Here is a 19788-nt window from a genome sequence, read left to right as displayed (position 1 = left end):
GTTTTCCACCCTGTGAGAATTGACATCTTTATGTTACTGAGTCTCCCCATTGATTGGTCCTGAAATTAGTAATAATGCATTTAGAGTTTCTCCATTAAGCATAACAGTGGCTTTTGGATTGAGATCTATCATACTACAGAATTTCTGGTTATGACTATTTTATGTGGGTTTATGCAAATCTAAACACAGATGCAGAATTTTTTCAATGCCTTTTGAAATATATGGAGAGAAACAATTATTTCTCTCCCTAGATTGATTAGAAATTAGTGTGTTAATGGATTCCCTAATATCAAACCATCTTTGCATTGCTGGAATAAATCTCACTTGATCATAATGTATTATTCCTTTAATAAGCTGCGAAACGATGTTTGCCAATATTTTACTGCAAATTTTGGCTTAGTTATTTTGAGTGAGAGTGTTTCATGGTTCTCTGTGCAAATCTCCTTGGATTTTGGCATTGTAATGCAAGATGCATAAGAAGAATGTGGGGATTTTCATTCTTCTATGTGCCAGAATAGTACTAAAGTTACCCTTTAGTCCCATTTAGTCACCAGCACTGAGGTTATCCTTTGCTAAAGGACCAGAATTCCTCTCTGATACAATCTGAACCATACACATCTGCATGGTAGTTCATCAACTCTCTCTCCTCCCATGAATATCTCCCATCTATGCAGAAGTCCATTTTATTAAATTATATTTTCCTGGAAAATTGTTCATTCTTCCAAGTTCTCATCAAAACTTGGACATCCATAGACATATGAAAGTTAGCACGTTAACAAATAAACTCTAGTTCCTGCTTGACCCACATATTCCTCCCACCCCCAGGTCTTCCCCTTATCTTCCTAACTGGCAGCACCATCCATCCAACTGCTAGAAGACAGAAACCCAGGAGTCATCCTTACTTCTCCTTCCTTCACCCATTACTTCCATTTGTCAGTGATTTATTAATTCTGGCCCCCAAAATGTACCTGGAATGTCCCCATTTTTCACCATCTCCAAAGCCCTCCATCCAGTTAGGTTCCCCTTATCGGTTTCTCACTTCTCCAGTCAATTCTCAATATGGCAGTTAGGATGATTTTCTTAAAATATGAATCGGATCACACTATCCTGACCCCCAATGCATTTGCTCAGAACCCACCCATATTTTCCTTCACCTGTGGTATAAAATTCAAACTCCTCGATATGCTCAGTGAGGCCTTTCCCTGAGAGTCAGTCATGGTCCCAGCTTCATGTCAAGAAACTGTCCTCTCCAACACCACTCTGAGCTAAGAACTTTCAATTTTCAAACATGCCATGTTCTCCCCTCCCCGATCCTATTGTTTTAAACCGTTCCTAAGTCTGGTTCCTTCCTATGCTTGAAACTCCATCTTAAATGTCGCTTCCTCAGAGAGACCTTTGATGACCATCCTACCTGAAAATCATACTTCACACCATCGCTCTCCGCCAAAACACCCCTTGTCGGTAGCCCTCAAACCCTCAAGCAAACTTGTGATTATTTTATTTCTTCACTTGTCATTTTCTGTCTTCCTTCAAGGACTTTATTTTTATTATGGTGGCAGGAACAAGTCCCTGTGTTAACCATCATATCTCCATGTTTAGCATGGGGCCCATAGCAGAGCAAGCACTCAATGATATTTACCGACTGAAAAGACCAGATCCAAAAGGATAATTTCTAGGATGGGAGCTATTGTAAAAGAGGAGAAAACTTCGTGGAACATGGACAAAGTGTGAGCGTATCTTTTAGTGCCTACTTCCTCTGCCCCAATTTCATCAAAGTAAACTCTTGCACCCACCTCAAGATGCAGTAGTAACACTGGGCTTTGGCTTTCCTCATGAAGGCTTATCTGGATTAAGCCTGGAAGAAATTAGTTCATCTCATTACATTTACATTAGACAATTTAAAAGTAAGAATATACAGATATGTACATACATACACCATAGAGCTATTTCACAGATCATTGCATTACTAGATGTTACCTGAGGAGGGTCAATAGCCAATCAGAATATTAACCTAAGCAATTAACATTTTCACTTGATTCTACTTCATGCATTTTATCTGTCAATGCTACTAGCCTACGACATAGGTAGAGGTATTTCATGACAACCATTCAAAGTATTGAATCCCTTCCTGATGCCCCGGTTGGTTAGATAGATTAGATAGATAAATAAGTTTAAATAAAATTAAATAAAATAAAAAAACATATTGAATCCCTATCTCCTTGCAGCACTGTGCTTGGGCTAAAATAATCTAGTCTGAGGAATGTTCTTCTTATTCCCTAGCAGAATATGTAAAGCCATCACTGATGTGCAAACACGCCAAAAGGACACTGGGTACAACCAGATCCAGATACTGGATCTCAACCAAGCTCATTAGCCTAAGTCTCATAGACACTTCCAGCCTGGTGCCCAGTATGCACGCAGCACGAGCTACAAGCACCATCATCTGCAAGCCACAGTGAGGTCTCCTTAGGTGTCTGAAAGAGGAGAGCAAAGGCAAAACCCATGGAGATGTATATTTTGGAGGAAATTTTGTTCTTTGAGGTATTCTAAATTCACACAAGGGGCCTGTTATCAGGAGATGAAAGCAAATAGTAATTAATATCCTACAATGTAATCCATATGAACTGAAGAGACAGTTATCTAAAATCTGGGGTTTAGTCAAAATAATTCTCCATTTCAGAAGACTAGGGGGTATAATCTTCCCTAATTCCTAATATAGCATGGATTTATATCAGCAGCTCTTGAAGTGTAAACCTTCAGGACCCTTAAGTGACCCCTTTTCTTAGAGACCCCTAAGCTTCCAGAGGTTCTGTGAATCCAAAACTATTTTGGTAATAATGGTAAGTAACACTAAAACTTCATTTGCTTTTTTCATTCTTACTCTCACACATACACAGTGGAGTTTTCCATTACATGATGTGTGATATCACAACAGATGGAATTCAGAAGCAGATAGGACAAAGCAGCTACCTTCTGGGAAGCCTGACATTAAAGAGATTTGCAAAAACAAAACAATGCTACACATCTCACATGTTTGTTTTGAAAAGTCTGGTTATTTTTCATAAAAATCTGTTACTTACATCAATATATAAACTTTTTTTTTCATTAGTCGTTTTTTTATAAACCAGTCTTTTGAATATGTTCAGCCATGAGTGCAAAAGACTCATTATCATCTGAATTGTGACCTCCATATATGGTGACAAGCTTTTTAGAGAGAGAACCCAGAACAAACCCATACCAGTAAAACAAAAACTACCAAAAAAACCCTCCCAAACAATAAATATAAAATAAATATATGCACATACATTAACATAAAATATGTTATTCGAAATTATCCTGAGTTATTTACTTCTTTGCGTCATAAATTCTATTTTTTTAATTGTTCTCACATTTTTAAAACTATAGTTGCCACACAATGTTACATTAGTTTCAGGTGTACAACATGGTGGATTTAACAACTCTGCATAGCTCACCACAGTGCAGCTACCATCTGTCACCACACAACGCTATTACACGCCATGGACTACATTTCCTATGTTTCACCTTTCATCCCTGTGACTTATTCATTCCATAACCAGAAGCCTGTACCTCGCACTCCCCTTCACACATTTTAGCCATTCCCCCATACCTCTACCCTCTGACGACCACCAGTTTCTTGTCTGTACTTAAGAGTCTTTGGGATTTATTTTCTAGATTCCACATACAAGTGAAATCATATGGTATTTGTCTTTCTCTGTCTGGCTTCTCTTAGAATACCCTCTAGGTCCATCCATGTTCTCACAAATGGGAGATATCATTCTTCTCATGGCCGAGTAATATTCTGGTGGGTGTGTGTATTCTGGGGGATATATATATCCCTCATATTTATCCATTCACCTACTGATGGACAGAGGCTGCTTCCATATCTCGGCTATTGTAAATAATACTGCAATAAACATAGGGGAGTGTGTATCCCTTTGAATTTGTGTTTTTGTTTTCATTACATACCTAGCAGCAGAATTTCTGGATCATATGTAGTTCTATTTTTAATTTTTTTGAGGAACCTCCACACTGTTTTCCACAGTGGCTGCACCAGTAGACATTCCTACCAACAGTGCACGAGGGTGCCTTTTTTTGCCCCCGCATCCTCGCTAACACCTGTTTTTTGCTTTGTGATACTACCCATTTTGACAGGTGTAAGGTGATATCTCATTGGATTTAGAATTGCATTTCTCTAATAATTAGTGATGTTAAACATCTTTTCATGTCTGTTGGCCATCTGGATGTTTTCTTTGGAAAAATGTCTATTCTGGTCCTCTGCCTATATCTTAATTGGAGTATTTGGTTTTTTGGTGTGGAGTTGTAGAAGTTCTTCATATATTTTGGTGCACACTAACCCTTTATAAGATATGTCATTTACAAATATCTTCTCCCATTCAGTAGGCTGCCTTACATTACGTTGATGGGTTCTTTTGCTGTGCCAAAACTTCATATCTTGGTGTAGTCCCAATAGTTTATTTTTGCTTTTGTTTCCCTTGCCTGAGGAGACACAGGGTGATGTCCAAGAGATTACTGCCTGTGTTTTCTTTCAGGAGTTTTATGGTTTCAGGTGCCACATTTATTTAGGTCTTTAAACCATTTTGAATTTTTTGTGTGTATGGTGTAATAATGTGGTCTAGTTTTCCCAGCATAGTCTTTTCCCTATTGTATAGTCTTGCCTTCTTTGTCATATGAAATAACTGACCACACAAGCATGGATTTCTGGGCTCTCTCTATTCTGTTCCATTGATCTATGTGTCTTTGTGCCAGTACCATACTGTTTTGAATACTACCATTTTGTAGTATAGTTTGAAACTGGGATTGTCATACCTCCATCTTTGTTCTTTCTCAAGACTGCTTTTGCTATTCAGGGTCTTTTTTGTTTCCATATAAATTTTAGAATTATGTGTTCTAGTTCCATGAAAAATGTTTTTGGTATTCTGATAAGGATTCTATTGAATCTGTAAGTTGTTTTGAGTCGGGACATTTTAACAATGCTAATTCTTTCAGTCCATGAGCATGTATATCTTTCCATCTGTTTTTGTCTTCAATTTTTTTCAACATTTTATAGTTTTCAGAGTACAGGTCTTTCACTTCCTTGGTTAAGTTTAATCCTAGGTCTTAATTCTTTGTGATGTAATTGTAAATGAGATTGTTTTCTTAATTTATCCTTCTGCTACTTCATTATTAGTGTATATAAATGTAACAGATTTCTGTATATTAATTTTATATTCTGAAATTTTACTGAATTCTTTAATAGGTTCTAATAGTTTTATTGGTGGAATCTTTAGGATTTTCTGGATATAGTATCATGTCATCTGCAAATAGTAACAATTCTACTTTTTCCTCACCAGTTTGGGTACCTTTTACTTCTTTCTCTTCTGATTGCTGTGTAAGACTCCCATAACTGTGTTGAATAAAAGCGGTGAGTGTGGACACCCTTGTCTTGTTCCTGATCTTAGAGAAAACGTTCTCAGTTTTTTACCATTATGATGTTAGCTGTGGGTTTATCATATATGGCCTTTATTATGTTGAGATATGTTCCCTCTAAAACCACTCCATTGAGAGTTTTTAAGATTTTTATTTATGTATTTGACAGAGAGAGAGAGACAGCCAGCGAGAGAAGGAACACAGGCAGGGGGATGGGAGAGGAAGAAGCAGGCTCCCAGTGGAGGAGCCTGATGTGGGGCTCGATCCCAGGACTCTGGGATCACGCCCTGAGCCGAAGGCAGACACTTAACGACTGAGCCACCCAGGCGCCCCCACTGAGAGTTTTTAATCAGTAATGGAATTGAATTTTGTCAAATGCTTTTTCTGTATCTACTGAGATGATCATACGATTTTTCATCCTTCATTTTATAAATGTAGTGTATCCTGTTGATTAATTTGTGCATATGGAACCATCCTTGAACCCCTAGAGTAAATCCCACTTGATCTTGGTGAATGATCCTTTTAATGTTCTGTTGAATGCAGTTTACTAATATTTTGTTGAGGGTTTTTTCATCTGCATTCATCAGGGATATCAGCCTATAGTTCTCTTTTTTGGTAATGTCTTCGTCTGGTTTTTGTATCACAGTAATGCTGGCCTTATAGAATGTATTCAGAAGCTTTCCTTTCTCTTCTCTTTTTTGAAAAAGTTTCAGAGCAATAGGTATTAAATCTTTTAAAAATGTTAGAAGGCACCTGTAAATCCATTTGGTCCTGGACTTCTGCCTGTTGTCGTTGTTTTAACATACAGTGTTATATTCGTTTCAGGTGTACAACATAATGACTCAACAATTTAACATATATTACTCAATGCTTATCAAGTGCACTTTTTTTTGAGAGAGAGAGTTTGAGGGGGGATGTGGTGGGGCAGAGAGAGAGGGGGAGAGAATCGTAAGCAAACTTCATGCTGAGCATCAAGCCCAACACAGGGCTCAATCTCATGACCCAGAGATCACGACCTGAGCTGAAATCGAAAGCTGGACACTTAACCCACCGAGCCACCCAGGCACCCCAATATGAGTGTACTTTTAAACCCCTTCGCCTATTTCACCCATCCCCTCCACCTACCTCCCCTCTGGTAACCATCGTTTTATTCTCTATAGTTAAGAGTCTGTTTCTTGGTCTCTTGTTTTTCCCCTTTGTTTATTTGTTTTGTTTCTTAAATTCCACATATGAGGAAAATCATATGGTATTTGTCTTTCCCTGACTGCCTTATTAAAATCATATGGTATTTGTCTTTCTCTGACTGCCTTATTTTGCTTGCGGTATACTCCCTAGATCTATCCACGTTGTTGTAAATGGCAAAGTTTCATTCTTTTTTATGGTTGAATAATAATCCATTGTTTACATATACCACACCTTCTTTATTCATCTATCGATGAACACTTAGGTTGCTTCCATAAAATGGCTATTGTAAATAATGTGGCGATAAACATAGGGGTGCATGTATCCCTTTGAATCTGTTTTTGTATTCTTTGGGCAGATGCTCAGTAATGCAATTACTTGATCATAGGGCAGTTCTATTTTTAGGTTTTTGAGAAACCTCCATATTGTCTTCCACAGTGGCTATGCCAGTTTGCATTCTCACCAACAGTGCAAGAGGGTTTCTATCTCTCCAAATCCTCACCAATATTTGTTGTTTCTTGTGTTTTTGATTTTGGTCATTCTGACAGGTGTGAGGTGATATCTCATTGTAGTTTTGAGTTTTGAAATGCAAATGATTTGCATCTCCCTAAGGATGAATGATATTAAGCATCTTTTCATGTATCTACTGGCCATCTGTATGTCCTCTTCGGAAGAATGTCTATTCATGTGTCTTCTGCCCATTTTTAAACTGGATTATTTGTTTTGGGCATTGAGTTGTGTAAGTTCTTCATATATTTTGGACATTAACCGTTTATCAGATATGTCATTTGCAAATATCTTCTGCCATTCAGTAGGTTATGTTTTAGTTTTGTTGGTTGTTTCCTTCACTGGGCAAAAGCTTTTTATCCTGATGAAGTCCCAATAGTTTTTGTTTTTTTTTTAATTTTGTTTCCCTTGTTTCAGGAGACATAGAAAGATGTTATGACTGATGTCAGAGAAATTGCTGCCTGTGCTCTTTTCTAGGGTTTTTATGGTTTCAGGTCTTACATTTAGATCCTTAATCCATTTTCAGTTTATTTTTGTGTTTGATATAAGAAAGTGGTCCAGTTTCATTCTTTTGCATGTAGCTGTCCAGTTTGCCCAACACCATTTGTTGAAGACATGTCTTTTTCACTGCATATTCCTGCTTCCTTTGTCAAAGATTAATTGACCATATAATTGTGCATTACCCGGATTCCAAAACTAGAAAAAGACATGACAAAAAAAAGAACTACAGGCCAATCTCTCTGATGAATATAGATACAACTCCTCAACTAAATATTAGCAAACATAATCCAACAATACATTTTTAAAAAAGCATTCATCGTGATCAGGTGAGATTTATTCCTGGGATGCAATGGTGGTTTAATATTTGCAAATCAATCACTGTGATACATCACATCAATAAGAGAAAGGATAAAAACCATACGATCAGTAGATGCAAAAAAAGTATCGGGCAAAGTACAACATCCATTTATGATAAAAACAAAGTGAGATTAGAGGGAACATACCTCAACATAATAAAGGACTTTTATGAAAAACCCACAGCTAACATCATACTCAATGGGGAAGAACTGAAGGTTTTTCTCCCTAAGATCAGGACCAAGACAAGGATGTCCACTCACCATTATTATTTAACATAGTACTGGAAGTCCTAGCCACAGTAACCAGACAAGAGAAAGGAATAAAAGGCATCCAAATTGGTGAGGAAGAAGTGAAACTTTTACTATTTGCAGATGACATGATACTATATATAGAAAACTCCAAAGACTCCACAAAAAACTACTAGAACTGATAAATTCAGCTAAGTTGCAGGATACAAAATTAATGTACAGAAATCTGTTGCATTTCTATACACTAATAATGAAGAAGCAGAGAAATTAAGAGAACAATCCATTCACAATTGCACCCAAAATAATAATACCTACAAACAAACTAACTAGAGAGGTGTAAGATCTGTACCCTGAAAACTATAAAACACTGATGAAAGAAATCAAAGATGATACAAACAGACATTCTATGTTTATGGGTTAGAAGAACAAATATTGTTAAAATATCTATACGACCCAAAGCAATCTACAGATTTAATGCAATTCCTACCAAAACACCAACAGCATTTTTCACAGAACTGGAACAAGGAATCTTAAAATTTGTATGGAATTGCAAAAGACCCTAAATAGCCTAGGCAATCTTGAAAAAGAAAAACAAAACTGGAGGCATCACAATTCTAGACTTCAAGTTACATTACAAAGCTGTAGTCATCAAAAGAGTATGGGTTTACTTACCAATTCAAGCTTGTTACTACAATTCAATTTCATTACTAGTAATTGGTCTGTTCACTATTTCTTTCTGATTCACTCTCGGAAGATTTTAATTTTCTAGGAATTAATCCATTTATTCTAGATTGTTCAGTTTGTTGGCATATTTCATTTTAAAATAAATATATATTTAAATCTCAGTCTCGATTTTTAATATGGAAAATATTCACAGATATAACCCATGAAACAAAAGCTCTTTGGGGAAACTTAATAAATTTTCAAAGTGTTAAGAGGTCCTAATTCCAAGAAGTTTGAGAGCCTTTCACAACCAACCAGGAGCATTCAGTGAAGAGGTTACGAAAGGATATCTCCTTTAATCATTTGTTGAAAGAGTTTTGGAGAATCTACTTACCTACTCTCATTATTATTAATTGTGTTAACTGGAGTAACAGAAGGATTGATAACTCAAATTTTAAACTTTCTGTTGTTTCAAATGTATGGTGTGATCAGAATAATAGCCTTCTGAAAACTATTTGACCTAGATTTCTGTGAAAGAAGTGGATTCTGAACTGGTAGATAAAACTTTAGGCCACTACAGATTTCTATAAGGATTTTTTTTCATTGTTCAAGCAGAAACAAACAAAACAAAAAACACTAGAATTTCTCCCAGAGCAGAAGCAGAGGAGTGAACAGCTCTATTCTCCATTTCCCCATTCCCTACACTCCAGAGAATCAGACCGTATTCTACACAAAGGGAAGCAACAGCCTCAGGATGTACACTGAGTAATCCCACTGAAAGGAATGTGTAGCAGGATAAATTCATTGGCTGTTTTACACACACACACACACACACACACACACACAGAATATATTTTACAAGACCACAATTCAGGATATATCTAAATATTTTTCTCAGTATACTCATTTTAATTTTTTGAAATATTGCTGAAAAATAAGACAGTTTGGATCAAAAACATGGATGGTTGTATGATTCTGATTATGCTTTTCAAAATTTATACGTCTACACTGATACCCTACACCACACTCTTTGCTCAGGGAGTGCCACGAAAGTAATTGGTTTGAAAAGACAGTAGCTTCATAGCTACTTACATGCGGTTTTACCAACATCAATCACTCATACTATAGCTAAAGCACGACTCTTATCCTTCAACTAAGATAATTCTAGAAAGAATACTTTGAAAAAAATACCTCAGCACTTGCAGATCACAGAATGATTTCAAATCATCAGACTGTTTTCCCCAAAATTCCTAAAATTGAACAGAAGTTTTAAGTAGTTAGCCGTTACTCTTCTCTGAACAGATCCCCTTAAGTCATAGAGAATATTCCAAACGGGGCAGGAGGGTATACTTACAAGAACATCCTTCTCAAGGTGTTTCAGATCCTGAATACCCTTCTCAAGATTGCTCAGCTCTTGAAGAACAAAACTGTGAAACTGCTCCAGTTTATTCAGTCTGATCAATGTAAAAAGCAACAGATTTCATTGGGATTGCTTGACTGTAACAAAAGGCAATCCTCTTATTACAAGGATACTTCTTATTCTTCTCTAGACTTTCATTTTTTTAATTTAAATTCAAGTTAGTTAACATATAGAGTATTATTAGTTTCAGGGGTAGAATTTAGTGATTCATCACTTGCATGTAACACCCAGTGTTCATTACAAGTGCCCACCTTAACGCTCATCACCCAAGTACCCCAACCCCCAACACCCCTCCCTTCCAGCAACCCCCCGTTTGTTTCCTGTAGTTAAGGATCTCTTATGGTTTTCCTCCTTCTCTATTTTTATATTAGTTTTCCTTCCCTTCCCCTATGTTCAACTGTTTTTTTTTTTTCTTAAATTCCACATGAATAAAATCCTATGGTATTTGTCTTTCTCTGATTTATTTCGGTTAGCACAATATCCTCTAGTTCCACCCACATCATTGCAAATAGCAAGATTTCATTCTTTTTGATGGCTATGTGTGTGTGTGTGTGTGTGTGTGTGTGTGTGTGTGTGTGTATCACATCTTTATCCATTCATCAGTCAATGGACATCTGAGCTCTGTCCATGGCTTGGCTATTGTGGACACTGCTGCTATAAACATTGGGATGCAGGTGTCCCTTTGGATCACTACATTTGTATATTTGGGGTAAATGCCCAGTAGTGCAATCGTTGGATCGTAGGGTAGCTCTATTTTTAACTTTTTGAAGAACCTCCATACTGTGTTCCAGAATGGCTGCACCAGTTTGCATTCCCACCAACAGTGTAAGAGGGTTCCCCTTTCTCCACATCCTCACCAACTTTTGTTTTAAGAACACCGATCTCTTCTTCCCTCCCCTCACTGCATGACCATCCTCAACCCCTGAAACTATGACAACTCTGATTCAGGCTCTTAACAGAAGTCTGGAAGAAGCTGGTATTTCAAAATTACACTTAGAGCAAAGGAGAGAAGACTCCAGGGAAAAGGACATGGAGGCCAGACCTGGCCTAGAAGCCATTATCCCACCAATCATGGCTCCCCATCACTTCCGACCTTCCACTTGCTCCCCTCTCTCTTGCCTTAAGCTGGTCCTGAAAGCTGAAACTGGCTAATCAGCTCTGTCCTCCTCTTCATGTTGGTTCTCAAGTTTCCAACATTTGCTCTTCTGTGTCTTCTTCTGTGCTCAACTAACCACACAAACTGCTTAGTTGCTTGCTTACTGTCTGCCTTCTCCATCAAGGCTGAAAGTTCTACAGAGGCAAGAAGCTCCCAAAGCAGGTCACTGCTCTCCTGAACTTAGCACAGGACCTGGCATCTAGTGCTGCTCAGTGTGCATTTGCTGAATGAAAAATGGATGAATACATAACCTGTACAAGATAATGGAAGTTCTATAAGTCCAAAGTCCTTCATGGGCCTGTTTTGAGAATCAAATGACATTGCATGTATAAAAGTTTGAAAAAAATCATAAATCCCTATTCAGATTATATTTTCTGCCCTAAGAAACTTCCTCCTTTAGTTAAACTAACCAACCTGCCATTGTTTTCTTCCCTTCCTTCATCGACAGGCCATTCACTTCGACAACGAACAATCTCTATAGGCACCTTCCCCATACCATTCAAATCTTTGTTTCCAAAACCTCACTACAGAAGCACTTCTGTTGTAATGGTTCTGGATTAACTCTAATCACTGCAGAACCCCATCTCCACTCACCTTTCCTAGCCTTCACATCTCATGGTCATCAGAGCGTGTTTGCATATGTGTGCGTGTGTACACGTGAGTGCATAGCACTTTTTATTGTGGCTATATATATAAAACATAAAATTTACTTTTGTGAAAGATTTTATTTATTTATTCGACAGAGATAGAGACAGACAGCGAGAGAGGGAACACAAGCAGGGGGAGTGGGAGAGGAAGAAGCAGGCTCAGAGTGGAGGAGCCTGATGTGGGGCTCGATCCCATAACGCCGGGATCACGCCCTGAACCGAAGGCAGACGCTTAACCGCTGTGCCACACAGGCACCCCGTAAAATCTACCCTTTTAACCACTTTTATGTGTACAATTCAGTGGCATTAAGTATATTCACAATGTCGTGCAACCATCACCACCATCCACTTCCTGAACTTTTCCGTCATCCAAGCAGAAACTCCATACTGATTAAACAATGACTTCTTATTTACCACTCCCTCAGCCTCTGGTGATCTTTATTCTACTTTCCTTCTCTATGAATTTGCCTCTTCTAAGTACCTCATATAAATGAAATCATGCAATACTTGACCTTTTGCATCTGGCCTATTTCATTTTGCATAACGTCCTTGAAGTTCATCTGTGATGTAGCATGTGTCAATTTCATTCCTTAAGGCTGAATACAATTTCACTGCACAAGTATGACACATAGCACTTACCCAGCATTTTTACATATATATCCACGCTTGCTCAGTCTTCATAATTAGATTATAAATTTTTAAAAAATAGTGTTTTAGGATCATATCATGGTAGACCATGAAGAGGCTTAAGGAAGGCCTTACCCCATCATCTTATGAATGAAGAACTAGAAACTAGAAACTAAACCGGTTAGGTGATTATCAAACCTCACATCTGCTCAACCTTCAGGTGTGACCAGCACAGTGGTCACAAATGTGTGTGAGCGATCACTTTTTTATGACCTTGTTTCAAAACCCCACACTTACCTGCATCGATGTATCTGGGTTAGAAGTTGGATTAGGCAATCTGGTGCTTGCTTTGCCTCTTTTGAATAAAGTGGACTCCCTTTGTACCTAAGCTAAACCATAACAACAATAACAAACGATCACATTTGAATTAACCAGAACTACATAAATGGAGTTTAGGCTTTGTGTAAAAAAGATGCTGCCAGCACACTATATTCATAACAGACATTACTGCTAAACAACCGTAAGGAGACACCATGCTACACACTTTCTATGTATTACCTTGGGCTCAATACCAATAAAGAACAAGACGCTAAAATAGGAAAACTTATATTCATTCTATCAAAATACATACTGAATATTACGAACAAATTTCCATTAGAAACTAGTTTACGTGGGTATTCCCAAAAATATGATAAGACTTTGGAGATTTTCTAAATTAGTTAAATGAACATGTCAGGGTAAGATACTTTTCTCAAATGTGCTAATAAATAACTCTTTTGAGATTTATAAACAATAGGACATAAAAGAAGGGAACCGAAAAGCTTCCAAAGTTCATCTTGCAGACAAGATTTTGGGACAGCCCACATGTGCACTGCTCAGCTCTACTCAGATTCGCCACCACTCAGCTGACCATCTACCCAAAGCCCATGTCCATCTTTGTCCTGGACACCTCTCTCATCCACATGGTCCCCCTCTCTTCCCTGCCTGTTGTTATGACCAAATCATTGCTTCCTGGTATTTCCCTTGTCTTAGAATGGTCTCAACGAAACCAAAGCATGAGTCTGATTTCCATATAGATCCATCCTGTCCTACTGTAGCAAGTGGACATGGAACAGCTGCCTTATAATACAAACCACAATTCACAAAGGCACTGCAATCAGCGACCGTAGCTAAAGCGAATATTCCTCCCCCAAAGCCTCAGGAGCACCCTCATATATGAAGGATAACAACTGCTTTGATGAATAATATGAACTCATTACTTTAAACCCATAACAAGCCAGCTCTTCATTTTTCGTGAACCATTACCTCAGATTTTCTTTCCAGTTCTCTAGTGAAGTTTTCGAGGGCTGTGATAACAGCAGAACTCTTCGAATTCTCTGGCACAGCTGCTAGGGACAGAGTAGAAATGCCTTCTGAACAATAAATACAGAACATGAAGTAAAACGAACACAGGGCTCAAAGTAGACGTGCTCAGTCCATCCGCTGCCCTGAGGACGGAGAGTCAGTCGAGGCACAGATACACTCCACAGACACCTCGGGGGTGCCTGATTCTGGCTGACAAGGCCAGCCTGAACTGAGAGTCATGGTGGGCACTTCCGGCTGCTTCCCATCAAACTCGGTCCCTGGCAAGTGCTCATTTCATCCAAACATTCCCAGCACTTTAAATTGGGGCAGCTGCTATTACGTCTAAGAAGCAGGCTGAAGGAGGTGTTGTAAGAGGTTTTAAGGAGGGCATGACAGGTAAGACATTTCTACGCTGGCACGACGGCTCTGGGTGCCCCGAGTTTTAGGAGGGCTCTGGCACTATTCTAAGGGATTTGCAGGTATTGACTCGCATAATCCTCACAAAAACCATGTCAAGTAGGCACTGTTGTTGTGTATATTGAACAGAGGGATCAAATAACTCGCTCAAGCTCACACCAGCAGCTCCAGGATTGGAACGCAGGCCGACTGGTTCTTAATCGCCAACCTCTGGTACCTCTGAGCCTCCAAATTTGCCCTCCTGGAGCCTTTGGATTTGAAAGAGAGCAGCATCACTTATGCAGACGGCCAACCCCACATAGACAAATATTTTGGATCATCCCCTTCCTTGGTATAGAGTAGATATTTCTAATAAAACCTTAGTTAATAACTATCAATTAAAGCGGAGACCTACACATTTAAGATCCTTAGGCCCTGAAAATTGCTGTAAAGAAGAGTGAAGAGGCAGAAATCCAAATGCTAGAAAGGACATGGTGCTTGTTTGCTTTTACCTATACTTTGTACAACAATTTACTTGGCTTTGAAAGGACAAAATGCTTAGTTTTTAGGGTTCTGCAGCAACTTTGATCTTCAAACTGTACCCCCCTTATAGTGCATGCTGGTACATTCGGTGCTTACAAATCTGTCACACTCTTGCTTGACTGGCTGGGTGCATGTTACCTGCTAAGTCTGTCTCTTCTGTCACCGAGGCAAGGGATTCTGGCGCATCACCTTCCTCCAATTTTGACTGTTTTGACTTAGCAAAACTGCCATCTGATATGTCTAAAAGCAAGCACAGCACATTAATAACCACACACATGTTCCTTTTGTCCCAATTTTATCTTGTCTTCTTTTCACCAGTTAATATGTAACTTTGATGAGCGGCAAACAAAACTTGCTCCCTGTTGCTAATTACTTATTAGTTGACACGCTAAGAACAGTGCAAGCATCAAAGCACTAAGTCTATTGATGCCTGAAAGAGGACACATGGGAACAGGCACCCCTTTGATGAACTCTGTAACATCTATGAACGATCTGCTTAGCAAAGTACAGACTAACTCAAAACAGTAGTGGATATAGCATCAAAAACACTGCCAGGGCTCAGGCCAAATGGCAAGGTAGGATGGTATCTGAGCAGATGGGCCTTCAGAAGCTCATCAGATCAACCTGCGAAGTGCGTCTCCTGCTGGCGACACTGGAGCTGGGCTGCCTCATAAATGAGGTCACCTTGGCTCCTCACTAGCTAAAGTGACTTGGATGAGACCTTCAGTTTATGAGATTTAAATATAGATCCTCTTTCCATTTGGCATTTACTAAACATTTTCTACCGGTGTTCACTTTTATCCCAAACATGTCCTTGTTCATTCTGAACCCTCCCAATCTTAACAATGGTACCACCACTGTCAGTAGAGCCCTAGAATTAGGCCCAACTCCTGCTTTTCCTTACCATCCACCTCCCTTCCATCGTCAAGGCCAAGGACCTGCATACAGAATGAATCCACCCCTCTTTCTGCATTCCCACACCATGACCCTGTCCAAGGCCGTCCTCCTTGGAGGACCTTATTAGTCCCATGACTTCAACTGTGTTACCTCCCAAATTTCTCTCTTCTGTGAGCTCCATTAAGCAGATTTGTGTTTCCAACTGCTTAGTCAACAACTCCATCTCAAAATCCACTCTATTCTATCCTAACCTCTCTTTCTTCCCTACCATACACTTAGTGCCTACATACACACTTAGCTGTGAAGTTATCTGGCTTTGCCCTTTCTCCTCACATATCTTGCCAGTCATTACTGATTTTTCCCTCCAAAGGGGAAAAAACACAAATTCATTACTCAGCAGATATTTGAATGTTACTATGTACAGATATTTGAATGAGCTGTACAATATGGTGGAATGCTAGGGAAGCAAAGAGACGAGTTTCTCTTTCTGCACTCAGCTTCTCTACCTCATCTTCCTGGGGTATCTTGGAAACCTCAGGCATGTTCTCATCTCAAGGCCTTTGCTCTTGCTGCTCCTCTGACGTGAATCCTTTCCCCCACAGATCTGCATTAAGGTTTCCTCTGTCCAATGAACATGAAATTTCAGTACAACCCCCAACTTTTAAATCTCTTTCTATGCTTTTTTCTCTAGCCTTTATTACAATATAACATACTACATGTTTTACTTCTCTTGTATATTATTTGCCCCCTCCACCCCCAACTGGAAGATAAACTCCAGCAAAGGCTGACATTTTGTCTGTTTTATTCATCAGAAAATCTAACCCTAGGAAAGTGCCTGGTCCACAGTAGATACTCAGTAGATGTTCATTGAATGAATAAATGAATACTACAAAATACCTAAATTCCTATGAAAAAAAAAAATAAGATACCTTAGGGGTTCCTAAAATGGCAACACAGGAAGACCCTGAACTCACCTCCTTCACAGACACACACATTTACAGAGCAATTGAAGAATGGAAGGCTGACTAAACAGCTTCTGCACAACAAAAGATAGAGAGACCACATAAAGGACAGAAAGAGAGAGGGAGACATGGTAATGAAGGAGCCCCCATCCCCCACATGGTGAACTGCAGTGGGGAGGGATAGTAGTAAGAGATGGGGACCAGATTCATCTGCCCTGGGGCATAAAATAAAAGCTGTGGTTTAAAAGGGCAATTAGAATAAAGATCTAGCCTTAGGACCCTGCTAAACAGTAGGGCAGTTGCTGGAACTCACTCTGGATCAGAGGGTCTGATGAGTGCCATGGTTTATGTTCACCCTCTACCTTGATAGCACAGCGGGAAGCAGGGTTGGGCTGCCAGACCTCTACACCAGTCCCAGCCATCCCATCAAGGTGGTGCCAGTGCAGCACATACCAGGACACCCCTGGTCAGCAGTCACTATGGCTCCAGCTATCTCATCAAGACACAAAACATCCCAAACAAGTCAGGCTTGAATCATTTCACCTCCAGACAACTTGCCAGGGCACCCCCCCCAACCCCTCCCTCTGCACAGAGTGCCCTGAAACCTCTGGGCCCATACCTGCTTTGGCTCCAAAGTACCCCCTGCATGGAGCATCCCAGGACACCCCAGCTTGCACCAACTTCAGTTTCAACCATCCTCCTAGGGTGCCCTCTACTTAGGAACCCCAAGAATGTAGAAAAAGGAACCCTCTTGCACTGTTGATAGGAATGCAAAGTGGTGTAGCCACTGTGGACAACAGTATGGGGACTCCTCAAAAAGTCAAAAATAAAACTACCCAATGATAGTGAATAGCACAACTGGATATTTACTCAAAAAAAAAAAAATACAAAAACACTAAATCAAAGGGATACATGTACCCAAGTGTGTATAGCAGCATTATTTACAGTAGTCAAATTATGGAAGCAACATAAGTGTCTATTGACAAATGAATGGATAAAGATGTGGAGTACGTATACACAATGGAATGTTACTGAGACATAAAAAAGAATGAAATCTTGTCATTTGCAACAACATGGATAGAGCTAGAGAATACAATGCTAAACAAAATAAGTCAGGGAAAGACAAATACCATATGGTTTCACTCATATGTAGAATTTAAGAAACAAAACAAATGGACAAAGGGGGAAAAAAGAGAGAGACAAACCAAAAAACAGAATCTTAACTATAGAGAACAAGCTCATGGTTATCAGAGGGGCGGTAGGTGAAATAGATCAAGGGGATTAAGCGTACACTTACCTTGTTGAGCACTGAGAAATGTATAGAAGTGTTAAATCACTATATTGTACACTTGAACCTAATATACAACTGTATGTTAACTATACTGGAATTAAAATAAAAAATAAAAGTAGCAACACACACACAAAATTCCCACATAGGAGGGAACCTCCATAAGGCTTATTTCTGTTTATATTGGGCATATATCACCAAATTATTACAGGTATAATTATTTTATATTAGTTATCAGCAGATTTCTCATCGGAAATTTTGCAGGCTGGGCAAAGTGGAATGATATATACAAAGTGCTGAAAGAAAAAAACTTCCAACCATGAATACTTGATCTGGAAAAGTTGCCCTACAGAAATGAAGGAGAGATAAAGACTTTCCCAGACAAATAAAAGCTAAGGGAGTTTATCATCACAAGATCTACCTTATAAGAAATGCTAAAAGTAGTTCATCAAGTCAAAATGTAAGGGTGGTAATTAGTAACATGAGAACATAGGAAAATATGTCACACTTATTAGCACATAGTTAATATCAGAATACCATAATATGGTGGTGTGTTAATTACTTAAATCAAGTATAAAGGATAAAAATATTGAGGATAATTATACTTGTAATAATTTGGTAACATATGCCCAATATAAACAGAGGTAAATTGTGACAACAAAAACATAAAATTTGGGGGTAGAAAAAGGTGTAGTTTTGTATGCAATAAAACTTGTTATCAGTTTGAAATAGACTATTAGGTATCTAAGACATTATATGTAAACCTCATGGCAATCACAAAGCAAAACCTATACAAAAGTACATACACAAAAAATAAAGGGAATTAAAAAATACCACTATGAAAAATCACCAATTCACAAGAGAGGAAGACACTAACAAAGAAACTACAAAAGAGCCAGAAAACAATAAGATGACATCAGTAATTCCTTACCTATCAATGACTACTTTAAATGTTAGTGCACTGATCAATTAAAAAAAGGGGGGGGCAGAGGACCCACATAGACATTTTTCCAAAGAAGACATACAGATGGCCAACAATCACATGAAAAGATGCTCAACATCCCTTACCAGGGAAATGAAAATCAAAACCACAATGAGATATCACCTCACACCTGTTACATTGGCTAAAATTAAGAAGATAAGAAACAACAAGTGTTGACGAGGATATGGAGAAGAAGGAACTCTCGTGCACTGTTGGTGAGAATGTAAATTGGTACAGCCACTGTGGAGAACAGCATGGAGGTTCCTCAAACTATTAAAAATAGAAATACCATATAGGGTCGCCTGGGTGGCTCAGTTGGTTAAGCATCTGACTGGCTCAGGTCATGATCTCAGGCTCCTGAGATCGAGCTGCACATCAGACTCCCCGCTCAGCAGGGTGTCTGCTTCTCCCTCTCCCTCTGCCCCTTCCCCTGCTCATGCTCTCTCTCAAATAAATAAAATCTTTAAAAAAAAAAAAGAAACCTTATGATCCAATAGTTCCACTATTGGGGGATATTTACCAAGGAAAAATGAACACACTAACTCAAAAATATCTATGCACCCCTATGTTTATTGCAGCATTATTTACAATAGCCAAGACATGGAAGCAACCTAAGTGTC

At 38.8% G+C, this 19788-nt stretch overlaps 1 protein-coding gene across 1 annotated transcript in view; it reads right to left on the bottom strand.

The window, feature by feature from the left end:
• SYCP2L (synaptonemal complex protein 2 like) overlaps positions 1-19788 on the bottom strand; it is a 106447-nt gene that overhangs the window by 6045 nt on the left and 80614 nt on the right. Inside the window, exons 26-31 of the mRNA XM_087857982.1 lie at positions 15178-15279; positions 14062-14141; positions 13054-13145; positions 10261-10360; positions 10098-10156; positions 1794-1855 (exon numbers count right to left, since the gene is read on the bottom strand). Coding sequence (XP_087714108.1) covers positions 1831-1855; positions 10098-10156; positions 10261-10360; positions 13054-13145; positions 14062-14141; positions 15178-15279 — 458 coding nt within the window. The 3' untranslated portion in view covers positions 1794-1830. The remainder of the gene's footprint in view (positions 1-1793; positions 1856-10097; positions 10157-10260; positions 10361-13053; positions 13146-14061; positions 14142-15177; positions 15280-19788) is intronic.

This window comes from Ursus americanus, chromosome 32 (genome assembly GCF_024610735.1).
Source record: "Ursus americanus isolate L20-20 chromosome 32, mUrsAme1.1.p, whole genome shotgun sequence".
NCBI lineage: Eukaryota > Metazoa > Chordata > Mammalia > Carnivora > Ursidae > Ursus > Ursus americanus.
This window is presented reverse-complemented; position numbering and strand designations above follow the sequence as displayed.